Source organism: Suricata suricatta, chromosome 12 (genome assembly GCF_006229205.1).
Source record: "Suricata suricatta isolate VVHF042 chromosome 12, meerkat_22Aug2017_6uvM2_HiC, whole genome shotgun sequence".
Classification (NCBI taxonomy): Eukaryota; Metazoa; Chordata; class Mammalia; order Carnivora; family Herpestidae; genus Suricata; species Suricata suricatta.
Genome location: NC_043711.1, coordinates 52458777 through 52472379, shown reverse-complemented (window position 1 = coordinate 52472379; position 13603 = coordinate 52458777). Strand labels below are relative to the sequence as shown.

At 48.7% G+C, this 13603-nt stretch overlaps 1 protein-coding gene across 3 annotated transcripts in view; it reads right to left on the bottom strand.

Annotated features, from left to right (window-relative positions):
• Positions 1 to 13603, bottom strand: part of FBLN2 (fibulin 2) — an 82912-nt gene that overhangs the window by 27265 nt on the left and 42044 nt on the right. For all 3 annotated transcript variants that reach the window (XM_029916734.1, XM_029916736.1, XM_029916735.1), the window contains exon 3: positions 1093 to 1204. In XM_029916734.1, coding sequence (XP_029772594.1) covers positions 1093 to 1204 — 112 coding nt within the window. The remainder of the gene's footprint in view (positions 1 to 1092; positions 1205 to 13603) is intronic.

The following is a 13603-nucleotide window of genomic DNA, read 5'->3' as shown; positions in this document are numbered from 1 at the left end:
CAGGGGCGTCAGCAAAGCCAGCCCACCCCCCACCAAAAAACTTGGGTACTATTTCTGAGCTTAACCAAGAACACTCAGGGTCTGGAGTCCCCAGACTCCATGCTGGGTTTTCCTGACCAATGTGGTAGGGGGCAGCAGTGTGAGGTGCCCACGGGGCTGAGAAAGGCAGGGAAGCACAGGGCAGCTCAGCCTGGAAGAGAGTAGCCTCCAGGCTCCCTGGCCATGCCTCCCAGTGTTGTAGGGCTGTCCTGGGCAGAGGCAGCTGATGTGCCAGGGGGGCTCACAGGGAAGCGGGGTTCAGCCTCACTTGGGAAAGGGCATGTCCCTGTGGGAGCTCTTTAGTGATGGGATTCCCTCTCAATGAAGGAGTGAGGTTCCCATCACAAGAGGGAGACAAGCACATGCTCAGGGCCCCTAAGCTCAAAACTCCCGAATGATGGGTGCTTTAACTCCTAAGTTGCTCCCAAGCTGGTGGAATGACAGAAGGAAAAAAGAGTAGGTTGGAAAAGAAGGCATCCTTGGAAAAAAGGAGAGGTGATTGGCTGACCAGGACATCTTTGGGGCCTGGCACTGAAGGGGCAAGGGCACAAATTCTTCTTTTGCGGAAGATACGAGTCAGAAGAAACCATCAACACAGGCAACAGAGGACAGTGAGAGGCCAGCCTTCCAGGGACCCCAGGGTAGCAGAGTGGGGAAAGAAAGAGGGCTGAAGGCTCCTGGCTCAAAGCCAAGAAAGAAGAGCTCATGTGGGCCAAGCACTGCCTGGCAGCAATGGCAATATATACGGTGAGTGAGGCTCCCAACAACTGGTGTAAGGGTCCTTTAACACCTGCTCCATTGTAGGTCCCTTTTATTCTGCTCATCAGTCCAGCTACAAATGCACATGGTTCATTTCTTCCTGCAGTCAGTATTGGGCCCTTCACACCTGGAGAAAGCCTGGCCAGCAGATGCACAGCGGCCACAACTCAGCTGCCCCTGTGCACCTGGAGACAGGTGTGCCGTGTACTCACCTGGCACTGTGGGGCCCAAGCAAGCAGGGATGTGGAAGAGGCGAGCGAGCAGCGCTGCCTGCTCAGGGGTGCGCACCCTTACCTGCAGGCGTCACCCTCGGCGCCGCTCTCGGGGATTTCCAGGCACTCGTCATTGTCAATGGCCCACTGCTGTCCGGCCGCACAGCATGTCTCGATCAGATCCTTGGTGGAGACTGTGGGTGGCAACACAGGCAGAGTCACCAGCCTGGAGGAGGCACCGGGTTCCAAGGTCCTCCAGGGCCAGCAAGTAGCGTAGATGCTGCCAGTGCCATCCAGACCCATTACTGCACAGGAGGCTCACTTGTCCCCAGCCCACAGGTACGACCTTCTTCTGAGAGCTGCCTGTGAGGCTGAGTCCACCCCACGGGGGAGGAGGCTGGAGGAAGTGTGGCCAATAAGTGATAAGTGGGGGTACAAAAGCCTAGCCCTGCCTCCAAGGGGACAGCGCTGTGGGGCCACTCACACTCCTGAGCTCCAGGGGGCTGGAGAACATTGGCCAGCTCCCGCCCTGCCCCCTCCCCCGGCAGCTTCTCCAAATGAATCACCACATATAGAAAACCCTCCAGTCAGGCTCTGCTTCTAAGGACCTTGACCTGAGACACCTGGACAAAACAAGGCATAAGAAGCAACAGCAGCAGTGAGAGAGGTTTAAAAGTCATCCAGGAAAGTTAGCGGGGGAAATATCTGTGCCTGGGGAAGGAGGAGGCAGAGGTAAGGGAATGTCTTAAAACTGAAAGGCATAGACCACAGCTTAAAAAAAAAAAACAGATGCATTTGCCCACCTCCAAATTCAAATTCTCTATATAACCAAGAACTTCATGGACAAACAGAATAGACTGCTGACAGGTTAGGAGGCAGTTCTGGAATGTCTAAAACTGCTGGGGCACCTGGGTGGCTCAGCCGACTAAGTATTCAACTCTTGATTTCAGCTCAGCTCATGATCTCATGGTTCATGAGATCAAGCCCCACGTTGGGCTCTGCACTGACAGGGTAAAGCCTGCTTGGGATTCTCTCTCTTGCTTCCTCTTTCTCTGCCTTTCTCCTGCTCACGTGTGCACTCTTTCTCTCCCTCTCTCTCAAAATAAATTAACTTAAAAAAACTGGCAAAGAATTCCCAGTGAGAAAATATAATAATCTCCTGAAAATTATCATTAAAAAAACAACAACCCCAAAGTACAATACCTATTAAACTGGAAAAATAAAAAAGTGCTACATGCCAAGCACAGGTGGGAAGCCTCCTCCCTGGGGGCGGAAGTGGGCACTGGCACAGTCTGCGAGGAGATAAGGCACTGCTCACACAGCTCAGTATATGCCTCGTCCAGGTCCCAGCCATTCTGTTCCCGGCTGTGCATTCCGGGAACATCCTCCCCCAGGCCCTTCATGTAACCACTACGAGCGTGCAATGCTTTGACACCATTTGTGGAAATGGGTCAGAGGCAGCCCAGGCACTCATCAGCCATCAGAAGTAACAGAATAGATATGCACACAACAGTGTGAAGCTGGACACACAGCAACATGGAGCAGCACAAAACAGAGCCCTGCGGGGAAAGGAAGAAACCAAATGAGAGCTACTACACAAAGTAAGAAAACTGCACACAAAACTACAATACATGGTTTTGCACATAAACGAAAAACACACACATGCAAACTAAACAGAAGAGAGCAGTGACCTCTGTTGGGGTGGAAGCTGGCAATGGGGATAAGGGACAAAAGGGAATAAATACATAAATAAAACGAGAGAGAGTCTTATGGAGACAGTAACGTATGAGGTGCCAGAGATGAGTAAAATTAGCCCAACCATCTGCCTCTGAGATCTAAAAATAAATGGCACACAAAGATAAATCACATCTAAGCCAAAAGACACATGAAAAGGTGTCACTGATCAAGAGGCAAATGCAAATCGTAACCACAATGAGATGTCACCTTCCACCTTTATAAAAAACACAAGAAATAACAACCATTGGCGAGGTGAGGAGAAAAGGGAACCCTCGTACGTGGTGGCAGGGACACAAAGTGGTACAGCCATCATGGAAAACAGTGTGGAGTTTCCTTAAAATATTAGAAATACAAATAGCCTATGGGCCAGTAATTCCACTACTGGGTATCTACTCAAAGAAAACAAAACACTAATTTGAAAGGATATCTGGACCTCTCTGTTTATTGCAGCATTATTTATAATAGTCAAGTATGGAAGAAATGTAGGTGTACATCTACAGATGAATGGGTAAAGAAGATATGAGACATATATATATATATATACATATATATGTATGTATTGGTATGTGTGTGTATATATATAGAATATAGTAATACACTATTACTCAGCCCTAAAAAAAAGGAGATCTTGCCATTTGCAACAATACGGATGGACCTAAAGGGTATATGTTAAGTGAAATAAGTCAGACCAAGAAAGACAAATACCATATGATTTCACTTACATGTGGGATGTAAAAAAAAAAAAAAAAAGAACAAACAAAATGCTCGAAAGGAAACAGACTCTTAAATACAGAGAAGGAGCTGGTGGCTGCCAGAGGGGAACTAATAAAGAGGATTGCAAGGTACAAACTTCCAGTTATGAAATAAAGAGATGAAAAGTACAACATAGGGTATACAGTCGATAATGTTGTGATAACATTATACAGTGACTACATTTATTGTGGTCTGAACAATGCACAGTATTGTTGAACTGATATTCTGTACACCTGAAACGAATATAACATGGTATGCTATTATACTTCAATAGAATTTTTTTAAACAAAGGCAAAGCTCATCTAGAATACCCACACCCATGCTGGGGGCACCAGGGTGTCATGGAATAACTTTGAGCCTGGGTCCACATCTTCATGCTACTGTGTGTAGGCATTTCTTCTCTCTAAAGGCTCTGTGTCCTTCTCTGCTATGAAACCATTAGCTGCACAACCGTTGAAACCTACAAAGACACTCTAAATGTCTTTGAGCAGGTCATATACCTAAGCAGAGCTGAGGAATAAATGCACCAGTGGATGTCAGCCACCTGCAGGGTTCCAGGAAAAGGGACAGCTCATAGTCATTAGTTTCATCTGCTGAGTGGGCATTTCAAGTTATTGAACTTTTTAAAGTTTCAAGTCCCCTTTCTTGAAAGAGGGAAAAATAAATTTCAGTAACAGCCTGAGGGCTGTACCAGGAGGAATGAAAACAATTCTTGGTAACAACTGTCTACCAGAAACAAGTAGCAAGTATCACACTCAATGGTGAAACATTCTACGCCTGCCTCGCTGAAGTGAGAGATGTGAAAAAATGCCTACGGACACTCTGGCTAGTGTTGTCTTAGAGATAGATATTAGTGGATACAACAAAGCAAGAGAAAAAAGAGGCAGTAGAAATAGAAACAAAGAGATGATGGGTGGCTCAGTTAGTTAAGCGTCCCACTTTGGCTCAGGTCATGATCTCGTGGTTCATGAGTTCCAGCCCCGCATCGGGATCTGTGCTGACAACTCAGAGCCTGGAGCCTGCTTCAGACTCTGTGTTTCCCTCTCTCTACCTCTCCCCTACCTGTGCCCTATCTCCGTCTCTCTCAAAAATAAAGAAACATTTTAAAAAAATTTTTAAAGAGAAATGATGGTCCTTATTTGCAGAAGTTAGGGCTTCATCTTTCTAGAAAATCCAAAGCAATAAAAAATAACACTGTATTAAAATGAATACTAACTAATAATAATTATCATTATGTGGTAGCCAAAAACAAAATCAACGTACTCCACTTAGTGGCTTTCTTATATAAGAGCAACAAACAGAAAAGTCATAGAAAAAAATCCCATTCAAAACAGAAACGAACCTAGAAATAAATCCATCATAAACATGCTAAATCTACATGATGAAAAAAAATTAATTGTCTAATAGACATAACTGTATTTTATTAGAAATACATATCACATGTCTGGATGGGAAGATGGGAAGATTCAACAGCTTAAAGATGTCAATTCTCCATTTCATCTACAACTTCAGTGCAATCCAAAATCCCAACATAATCTGTCATGAAATTTGTCAAGTTGACTCTAAGATTCATCCAAAATAGGAAATGTCTAAGAATACCCAAGAAGAATTCTGAAAAGAAAAAAGAGCATATCTTCAAGTTCCAATAACTAAAGACAGAGGGAGATCAATTAAATTACAGAGTTTAGAAACAGAACGATGTGTATCTCGGAATTCAGCATATAATAATGGTGGCATTCAAACCCAGTGTGGAAAGGACTGAATAGACAATGTTGGGACCTACTTCACACTACATACAAAAATAAATTCCAAATATAAAGGCAGGATTAGAAGGAAACCTAAGAAAATAATTTTAGGATAAAGAGAGCCTTCTTCAGAAATAAAATGTACAGAAGAATGAAAATGGGCTCTACCTCATACCACATACAAAAATCAACTTAAGGCGCCTGGGTGGCTCAGTGGGTTCAGCATCTGACTCTTGATTTCAAATCAGGTCACGATATTGCAGTTGTGGGATCAAGACCTGGGTCAGGCCCCATGCTTAGCGTGGATTAAGATTCTTTCTCTCCATCTGCCTCCCTATCGCAGCCCATACTCTTTCTTGATCTCTCTCTCTAAAATAAATTTTTTAAAAAGATGTTTTCCTCTAAAAAAAAATCAACTCAAAATGGGTTAAACATTTAAATGTAAGACCTGAAATTCTATAGTTCCCAGAAGAAAACACAGGGGCAAAGATTCTTGACATTAGTCTTGGCAATGAGCTTCTGGTAAGGACACTAAAACACAAGCAACAAAAGCAAAAATCAACAAGTAGGACGACATCAAACTAAAAAGCTTCTCCAGAAAAAGAAACAATCCACAAAGTGAAAAACCAACTTATGGAATGGGAGAAAATATCCACAAAACACATATCTAATAAGGGGCTAATGTCCAAAATACGTAAGGAACTCATACGATAGCAAAAAAAATTATTATTTTATTTTAAAATGGGCAAGGGACCAAAATAGACATATAAATAGTCAACAGGTAGTATGTCAAAAGGGGCTCAACATCACTCATGACCAGAGAAATGCAAAACAAAACTGCAATGAGATGTGACTTCACATCGGTGAGGGTTGCTACTATCAAAGGGAAAAGTGCTGAGGAGGACGTGGGGAAGGGAAGCTGCCCACACTGCGGGTAGGAACGCACACTGGTGCAGCCATGATGGAAAACAGTACAGAGGATCCTCAAAAAGTTCAAAATAGAAGTTCCCTGTGGTCTAGCGATTCCACTTCTCCGTTTATGTCTGAAGGAAATTAAACCACCATCTCAACGAGATATCTGCACCCCCATGTTCACTGCAGCATTATTTACGACAGCCAACATACGGAAGCAACCTGTGTCCAATGATGAACGGAGAAAGATGGTGTGGCGTGCGTGCGTGTGTGTATAATGGAATGTTATTCAGCCATAAGAAAAAGAAGGCAATCCTACCATTTTTAGGAACATGGTTGGCCTCTGAAAGCATTATGCTAAGTGAAATAAATCAGACAGAGAAAGACGAATTCTGTACAATCTCGCTTATATGTGGAATCAAAAAAAAAAAAAAGCAAAGTCAAATAAACAGTAGTTTGGGTGGATCAAGGGGTACTCTGGAGAGTTGGGGAGATAGATGTTGGGCAAAGGGCACAGACTTCCAAGTACAAGAGAGTTAAGTTCCGGTGATCTAATGCACAGGACGGTAACTGTACACTTGAAAGTTGCTACGAGAGTAGATTTTAAAATGCTTTCACCATAAATAAAGACAAAAAATGGCAACTCTGTGCGGTGATGGATGTATTCACTAATGTTTGTCGTAATCGCCTCGCAGTACATATGTAGAGTAAATCATCACAGCTTATCCTTAACTTACACAATATCGTGTGTCAGTTATGTTTCAATAAAGCTGGGAGAGGGGAATAAAATCCACAATTAAAAAGGAAAACCTGGACACAACGGCAAAAGACAGCATATCCCATCAGCCCCCCTCACATGTTCTTAAAATCACCCCCCCACCCTGTGGCATTCACCACCATGTGAAATCTTGTTTACTTAGGAGTTTACTTTCTTGCTCGTCTCTTTCTTTCTCTACAGTGGTACTGGGGTCTCTGTGGCCACTGAAAGTGATGCCACCATTCCATGCTTAATCCTTTCTCAGGACACCCCGGGCACATGGGAGTCATGCCTTGCTCAAATACTTCTGGTGATGGGGAGCTCCCTCCACTCAGGCAGCTTGTCCCTTTTCTACACAGCCCAAGTTCATGCCTTTCTTTTGCTGGACTGAACTCTCACTCTCTAAGCCTTTTCCAAGGCTGCCTTACTGCGATTACGAGACTGCAGCAGTAGATCCCTGGGCCTTCAGTGGCTGATCCCAGATGGGTGCCCTTTCCAAGTAACAGTAGCAGTGAAATGAAGTGCGAGTGAGTTAATGAGACAGGCTCTCGTCCTCACAGTTTTGATAAATGCTCTAGTTTGCCTTATTTACAGCTCAGGTGGTGAGTCAGAAGTCCCAAGCCTCAGTTTCCCTTCTTCTCTTCCCCTCTCCAGGCGTCAGCTTCCCTGTATCTATAGCATGGGCTGCTTGATGCAGCTGATCCTGAAGGCCCTGTCTGAGAATCTAACCAGAAGCAGCCTGAGAGAGTGGTTCTGCTCCCCCCGTGGATTGACCGGTCTCTTCCTGCCCCCTCCTTGATGAGAAGCCAGGTTTCAGCCTGTGCTTGGCAGACTTCCCACCATTCTCCCCTGGCCTTTCCCACCCCAGCTACCCCCTGTTTTAGACAAAGGAACTTAGAGGCCATGAACCCTTATGCTGGGAGGGCCACCCACTTGGAGCTGGAGGGGGGAATTCGTATAGGGGCCAAGCCTGGCGCTGCTGGGCACTGTCCAAGATGTGGGAGGCAAAGCCCAACAAGATGTGTACCCCTGTAGCCTTGTCCAAAAGACACACCCTCCTCCCCCATCCCAGTGCTTCAAGGCTCAGCCCAGAGGCCCCCTCCTCTAGGGCTCCTTCCTTGACCACCCCCTCTGAGCTCCCCAGACTCTGTCTTTCCCTCTGGTTCTTTTCCAGTTGCCAGGCACCATTCAGATTTCCAGTTCTAGGGTTTGCTTCTTCCCTTCTCCATCTCCACCTCGGCCCTGGCTAGTCTCATCCAGTTCCAGAGCTTCAAGTGCCTTCTCCACCACGATGCCCGCCCCTCCCCCATATCTGTCTCCAGCTGTAGTTTTTTGCACACACAGGCAGCTGGCTAAGGAACCACCACCAGTGCATTCTGGTGCTCCCACTGCGAGAGTCTGTTCGCAATTGATTTCCGCCAAACCACCTCTCCCCAGGTCTGCCCGGTGTCAGTGAGGGGCCCCTGGAAACCTCGGGACTCTCCTGGGCCAATTCCTAGTCACTTACCTCCCTCTGTCACTCATGGGGCCACCTCCAAAGTGATCCCAGTGCACTCACCTGGCCCCTCACTCTGCCACCACCTCTTGGCTCAACAGGGCCCCCGTTCTCCTCCAGGCCATCTTCAGAGGGTGTCAGAATGAGTTCACAAATATAAATCAGACTGTGCCTCTCCTCAACCTGCAGGCCCCCAGCAATTACTCCTTCTTTACAAAGACCTGCTGACTGCCTCACCTCATCTCCTTTCCTTTACCCTCCTTCTCATGCACTATGTCCACTCCTTGAACTCCCTGGCCTCCTTCCTGCCCCAGGGCTTTTGCATGTACTCTACTTCCTGCTTAGAATCCTCTGCCCTTTTCCTGGGCCCTTGCCCCACCCCCAGTGTCCACAGGGCTGTCCTTTCTCCTTCGGGGCTCCCCCCTCCTCAGAGAGGACCTCCCTGACTTCTGTATCTGAACTAACCTCTATGCCAACCCTTTTCACACCACCCTACTTGGTCTTCCTAGTCCCAGCCTGCCCCAGTCCAGAGGGAACCTGTGGTCCACAGACTCCACTGGATGGCCACTGGCCTATGGGATGAAGCAGCCCTCCCTGGTGGGGCAATCACAGCCCAGAGTCATGTCCCAGCTCTCACTCTAGCTACGCGTGCTTCTCCTTGCCACTTTGTCTCTGCACGTGCTGGTCCACGTTAGGAATGCCCTTCTCTGCGCCATCTGACTATCCATCCCTAACCAGCCAGTTCACATGTGACTCTCTGCCTCTCCACCCTCTGAGCCCCCACTGGCACCCACCTCCCTCTCAGGGGGATGAGCAGCCCCCTCCTCTGGCTCCACTCACGTCGGCACTCGGTACACACCTTCACCGTCACGTCCCACTCAGACGGCAGGCTTGTCTCCACCGCCAGACTGAGAGGGTCTCAGGAGCTAGGAATGGGTCTGAGTCCCCTCGGGGCTCCCAGGGCCTGGCGCTGAATGAAGCACCCCAGGCCCTTGGTGTCTATCATCTCATGGAGAGCTGACATCAACAACATGAAGTCAGATGATGATCTTGATTTTCCAGATGTGTAAGCAGAGTTTTAGATTAACAGCCTGGGGCACAGGCTTAGGAAAATGAGGACGGAGAAAGGATGCATGCCGTGGCCCGCCCATCTCGGCCACACCGGCCCTGTGGCGCGGTTTCCACAGGGGTCCCAGCACGGAGCACAGGCACGTCCATACCACTGTTGTGAGCCATGGTCTGGGGGGGCCTCAGCAGCTCACTCGTCCCCTCGCCTGTGAGACGGGCAAGTATCTGCTCCTGCCGGACTTCACAAAGGGGGGGTGAGAAGATATGGTGTCTGGCAACCAATCAGTGATGCGCTCCTCCCTGCCTGGGACACACAGAAGGTGTTTGGGGCCGGTTCTCCAATTAATTAATTAAAACAAAGGAACAGACTGAGAAATGGGAAGATAGGACAGTAATGCCCCTAGCAGAAGGAGCTGATGGGGTTTTCAGCAATCTCCCCTGCCTTTTCTGCTTTCCTCTGGGCTTTCAAGGACTCACTAATTTCTGGCTGCTTTGCCACCTTGCCTGAGCTCCGGCCAAGAAGGCGTGCTGTGTCCCTCGCCGGCTGGTTATTTGCAAGCACTGTGGACAGGAGGTGGGACACCTCCCGCTGTGACAGCTACAGCCCTGGCCCTCTCTCCGGCCTCCAGTGACATGGGCCAGCCTCACAGCATCCTGGCTTCCGAACTCTCTGCCACCATCTGCCTCACAGACTCTGGCGGGGAGCCCACCTCTGACAAACCCACTCTGGGGAACAATCAGCTCCGCCTTGCAAAGCGGAAGACACCCGAAGCCAATGATGCAGCGAGGTCACGTTCAGGTACACGCCCAGGAGAAACAGGTGTGTGTGCGCGGGCTCCACCGGAGGCCCTCAAACAGAAGCCCCAAACGGGAAACAAGCCAGGTGCCCCTCCACAAGAGAGAGGATGCGTAAGCTGTGACGGGACCACACGATGTGAACACATGTGTTACAACCACACACGATAACACATGTGAATCTCAGGCTTTTGGGGGGGAGAAGCGAATCACAGGAGAGGACTGAATACTGCCTTGTACATGAAGCTCAAGGAAGGGAACAGCGGGGCGCCTGGGGGCCCAACGGGGTAAGTGTCTGACTTCAGCTCAGGACATGATCTTGCGGTTTGTGAGTTCGAGCCCTGCGTCAGGCTCTGTGCTGACAGCTCAGAGCCTGGAGCCTGCTTTGAATTCTCTCCCTCTCTCTCTACCCCTCCCCTGCCCCGTCTAACTCTGTCTCTCTCATATATAAATAAACATTAAAACAAATTTTTTTAAAGAAAGGGCAAAAGCAAAATGACAGCACGACTCCAAAGAAAAGGAAGGAAGTCAGCTCACAGAAGTAGGTACAGAGGAGGGGCAGGGCAGGCAGGCCACAGCTTCTGTCCCCACTGCTGACACCTTCAGCAGTGCTGGCTTTCCACCCTCCTTTAATTACCATGTAGGTCCCACACACACTTCTAGTCACAAATGCCTCATGACAAAAACATCACCGCGAAAGGTAGTGTGATTAGGGGCACCCGGGTGGCTCATTCCTTTCAGCGTCCAACTCTCGATTCTGGCTCAGGTCATGATCTCACAGTTTGTGGGTTCAGGCCCCCCATTGGACTTGAGGCTGATGACATGGAGCCTGCTTAGGATTCTCTCTCCCCCTCTCTGCCCTTCCCCTGCTCATGGTTGGTCTCTCTTTCTCTCTCAAAAATAAATAAACATAAAATTTTTTAAAAGTAGTACAATTAGAAAATTCTAAGGTTTGGACTAGAGTCTAAGAGTCTTTTAAATTGTGACCTAAGCGAGGACATAAGCCAGACACAAAAGGATAAATATTATACTTATGTAGGGTACCCAGGATGGGCAAATCCCAAGACAGACGGTGGAACAGAGGTTACCAAAAGCTGGGGAGGAGAGTGGGGGGGTGCTGCTGGGGGGGCACAGGTGTCAGTTCAGGAAGACGAAAATATTCTGGAGATAAATGACGTGTCCTGTGAATGAGCACATGTCACTCATTTGTACACTTAAAACTAGTTCAGGGCACCTGGGGGGATCAGTCAGTTAAGCACCTGAGTTCAGCTCAGGCCAGGATCTCAGGGTTCATGAGTCCGAGCCCTGCTTGCAGTGAGCTCAACCCGTGCTTCATTCAGGTGAGCCCTGCTTCTCTCTCTCCCTCTCTTCCCCTCTCTCTGCCCCTCATAGGATTCTCTTTCTCTGCTCCTCGCTCACTTACACACTCTGTCTCTCTCTCAAAAAAAAAAAAAAAAAGCCAGTTCAAGTGGCCAATGTTATGTGTATCTCACTGCAATGAAAAGAAAATAATGCACTGTAGTGTGAACCAAAAAAAGTGACCCAGCACTGCCCCATCCAGAAATCTAACATGACAGACTCCGCTTCCGCAGGGGCTCAACCATGCAGGACAGGTATTCTCCCTACAGCTGAATTTGTGAGGGCAAAGATCCAGGAACAACCACAGTCTCACCAATGGGGTAGTGTTTAAATATTTGAAATTACGTCCGTCCATTCTTACACAAATGTTAAAGAAAATCAGAACCTCAGGCACTTTGATGAGACAAAGTCTGAATGTACTAGGAGGAATTAAGAAGAAAAGGTCCAGCCCTGAAAAGCGTGTACAGTACATCACCACTTAACGTTTTAAAGGGATGCGTGTAGGTATGCAAACGGGGACTATTTCTGGAAGGACACTGGAGATACCTAACAGTGGTTGGCTCTGGGAAGGGCCTGACCATGGGAGGGAGGAAGCAAACTGTCATTTCACTGTCTGCTCCTTTTGTATTGTTTATCTGTTTCCTGCTGTGTGCAGGTATGGCCCATTCAAGAGGCATTCTGCTATAAAAAGGTTCTGAGATGCTGGAGATTGTAACCTCCTTTGATCACAGGACAATGGGTGCCCTAAACAGTCCAGCCCCAAGGTCGCAACCCCTTAGACAGCCCCCTCCCATTCCCCCCTCCCCCAGCATTAAAGTCCTAAAGAACTGTGGCTTGGGAAATGCCGCTGAAAAATGTGTGCACCTGGCAGGAGGGTGATGTGCGGGCCATCTCCGCCAGCACCCTGTTTGGACAGGATGTTTGAGGGGCCTGAGCAAACAGCCCAGTGTTCTTGGGGGCAGGGGGTGGGTACCTGCAGACCCAGGGAGTGCCTGGAATCCTCTAACAATGACTGTAAAGTGGACAAACAAAAAAGTACCTGAGCTCAGTAGCCCTGAGCTCCAACACAATGGCCACAAACCGCAGGAGCTCCCAGAATGAGCCCACCCACGGGGGCCCACCCAACTCAGTGCCTCAGAGATGTCTTCCTCCACCACCCACCCCTGAATGGCAGCCCTTTCCAGCACCACCCATCACCTTACTTCCTTGTGTGGGGGGTGCTCACTGCCTGCCCACATCTGCCCAAGGTGAGGCACTGGGGCTGGGCAGCTCGTGCTGTTGGGCTGGAGGCCAGGTCTCTGCCCAGGTAGGGAGGGAGGGGGGCACTCCCCACCTCTTCCCCTCCAGAGAAAGGGGCTTCTGTGCACATCCCCATTCTACACAGGAGCAGGCAGCTGCCCAGAGAGGAGGCCCGGCTTGCCCCAGACCACAAAGCAGCCAGGAGCAGCCATAGGAGCACACACCCCGGAGTGCAGGCTGCTGGGCACAGTGCACGCACCCAGCAATGGAGGCTAGGAAGGAGGGAGGCAGGGGGAGTCCGAGTTCCTCTCTGCAGCAGCTACTCTGAGGGAGCAGCTCCCCCCCATCCGCCCCCTCCTCAGGCTCCTTCCCCATTCTCACCCTGGGCAGAAAAGAGACCTGCTTGTATACAGCCCCTCATTCCTGACAAGCCAGCAAGGCTGTGGGGGGAAGATGGCCTGGACCCCCACTGCTGGGTGAGCTGAATATGCATTTGAAAAGAAGAATGAAGGGGCTCCTGGGTGGCTGAGGATTCAACTTTCTGTTCAGGTCATGATCTAACGGTTTGTGAGTTCAAGCCTGGAGCCTGCTTCAGATTCTGTGTCTCCCTCTCTCTCTTCCCCTCCCCTGCTCATACTCTGACACTCTCTCTCACTCTCTCTCTCTCTCAAAAATAAACATTAAAAATTAAAAAAAAAAGAATGAATTTTGATTCCTGCTCACCCCACCCACC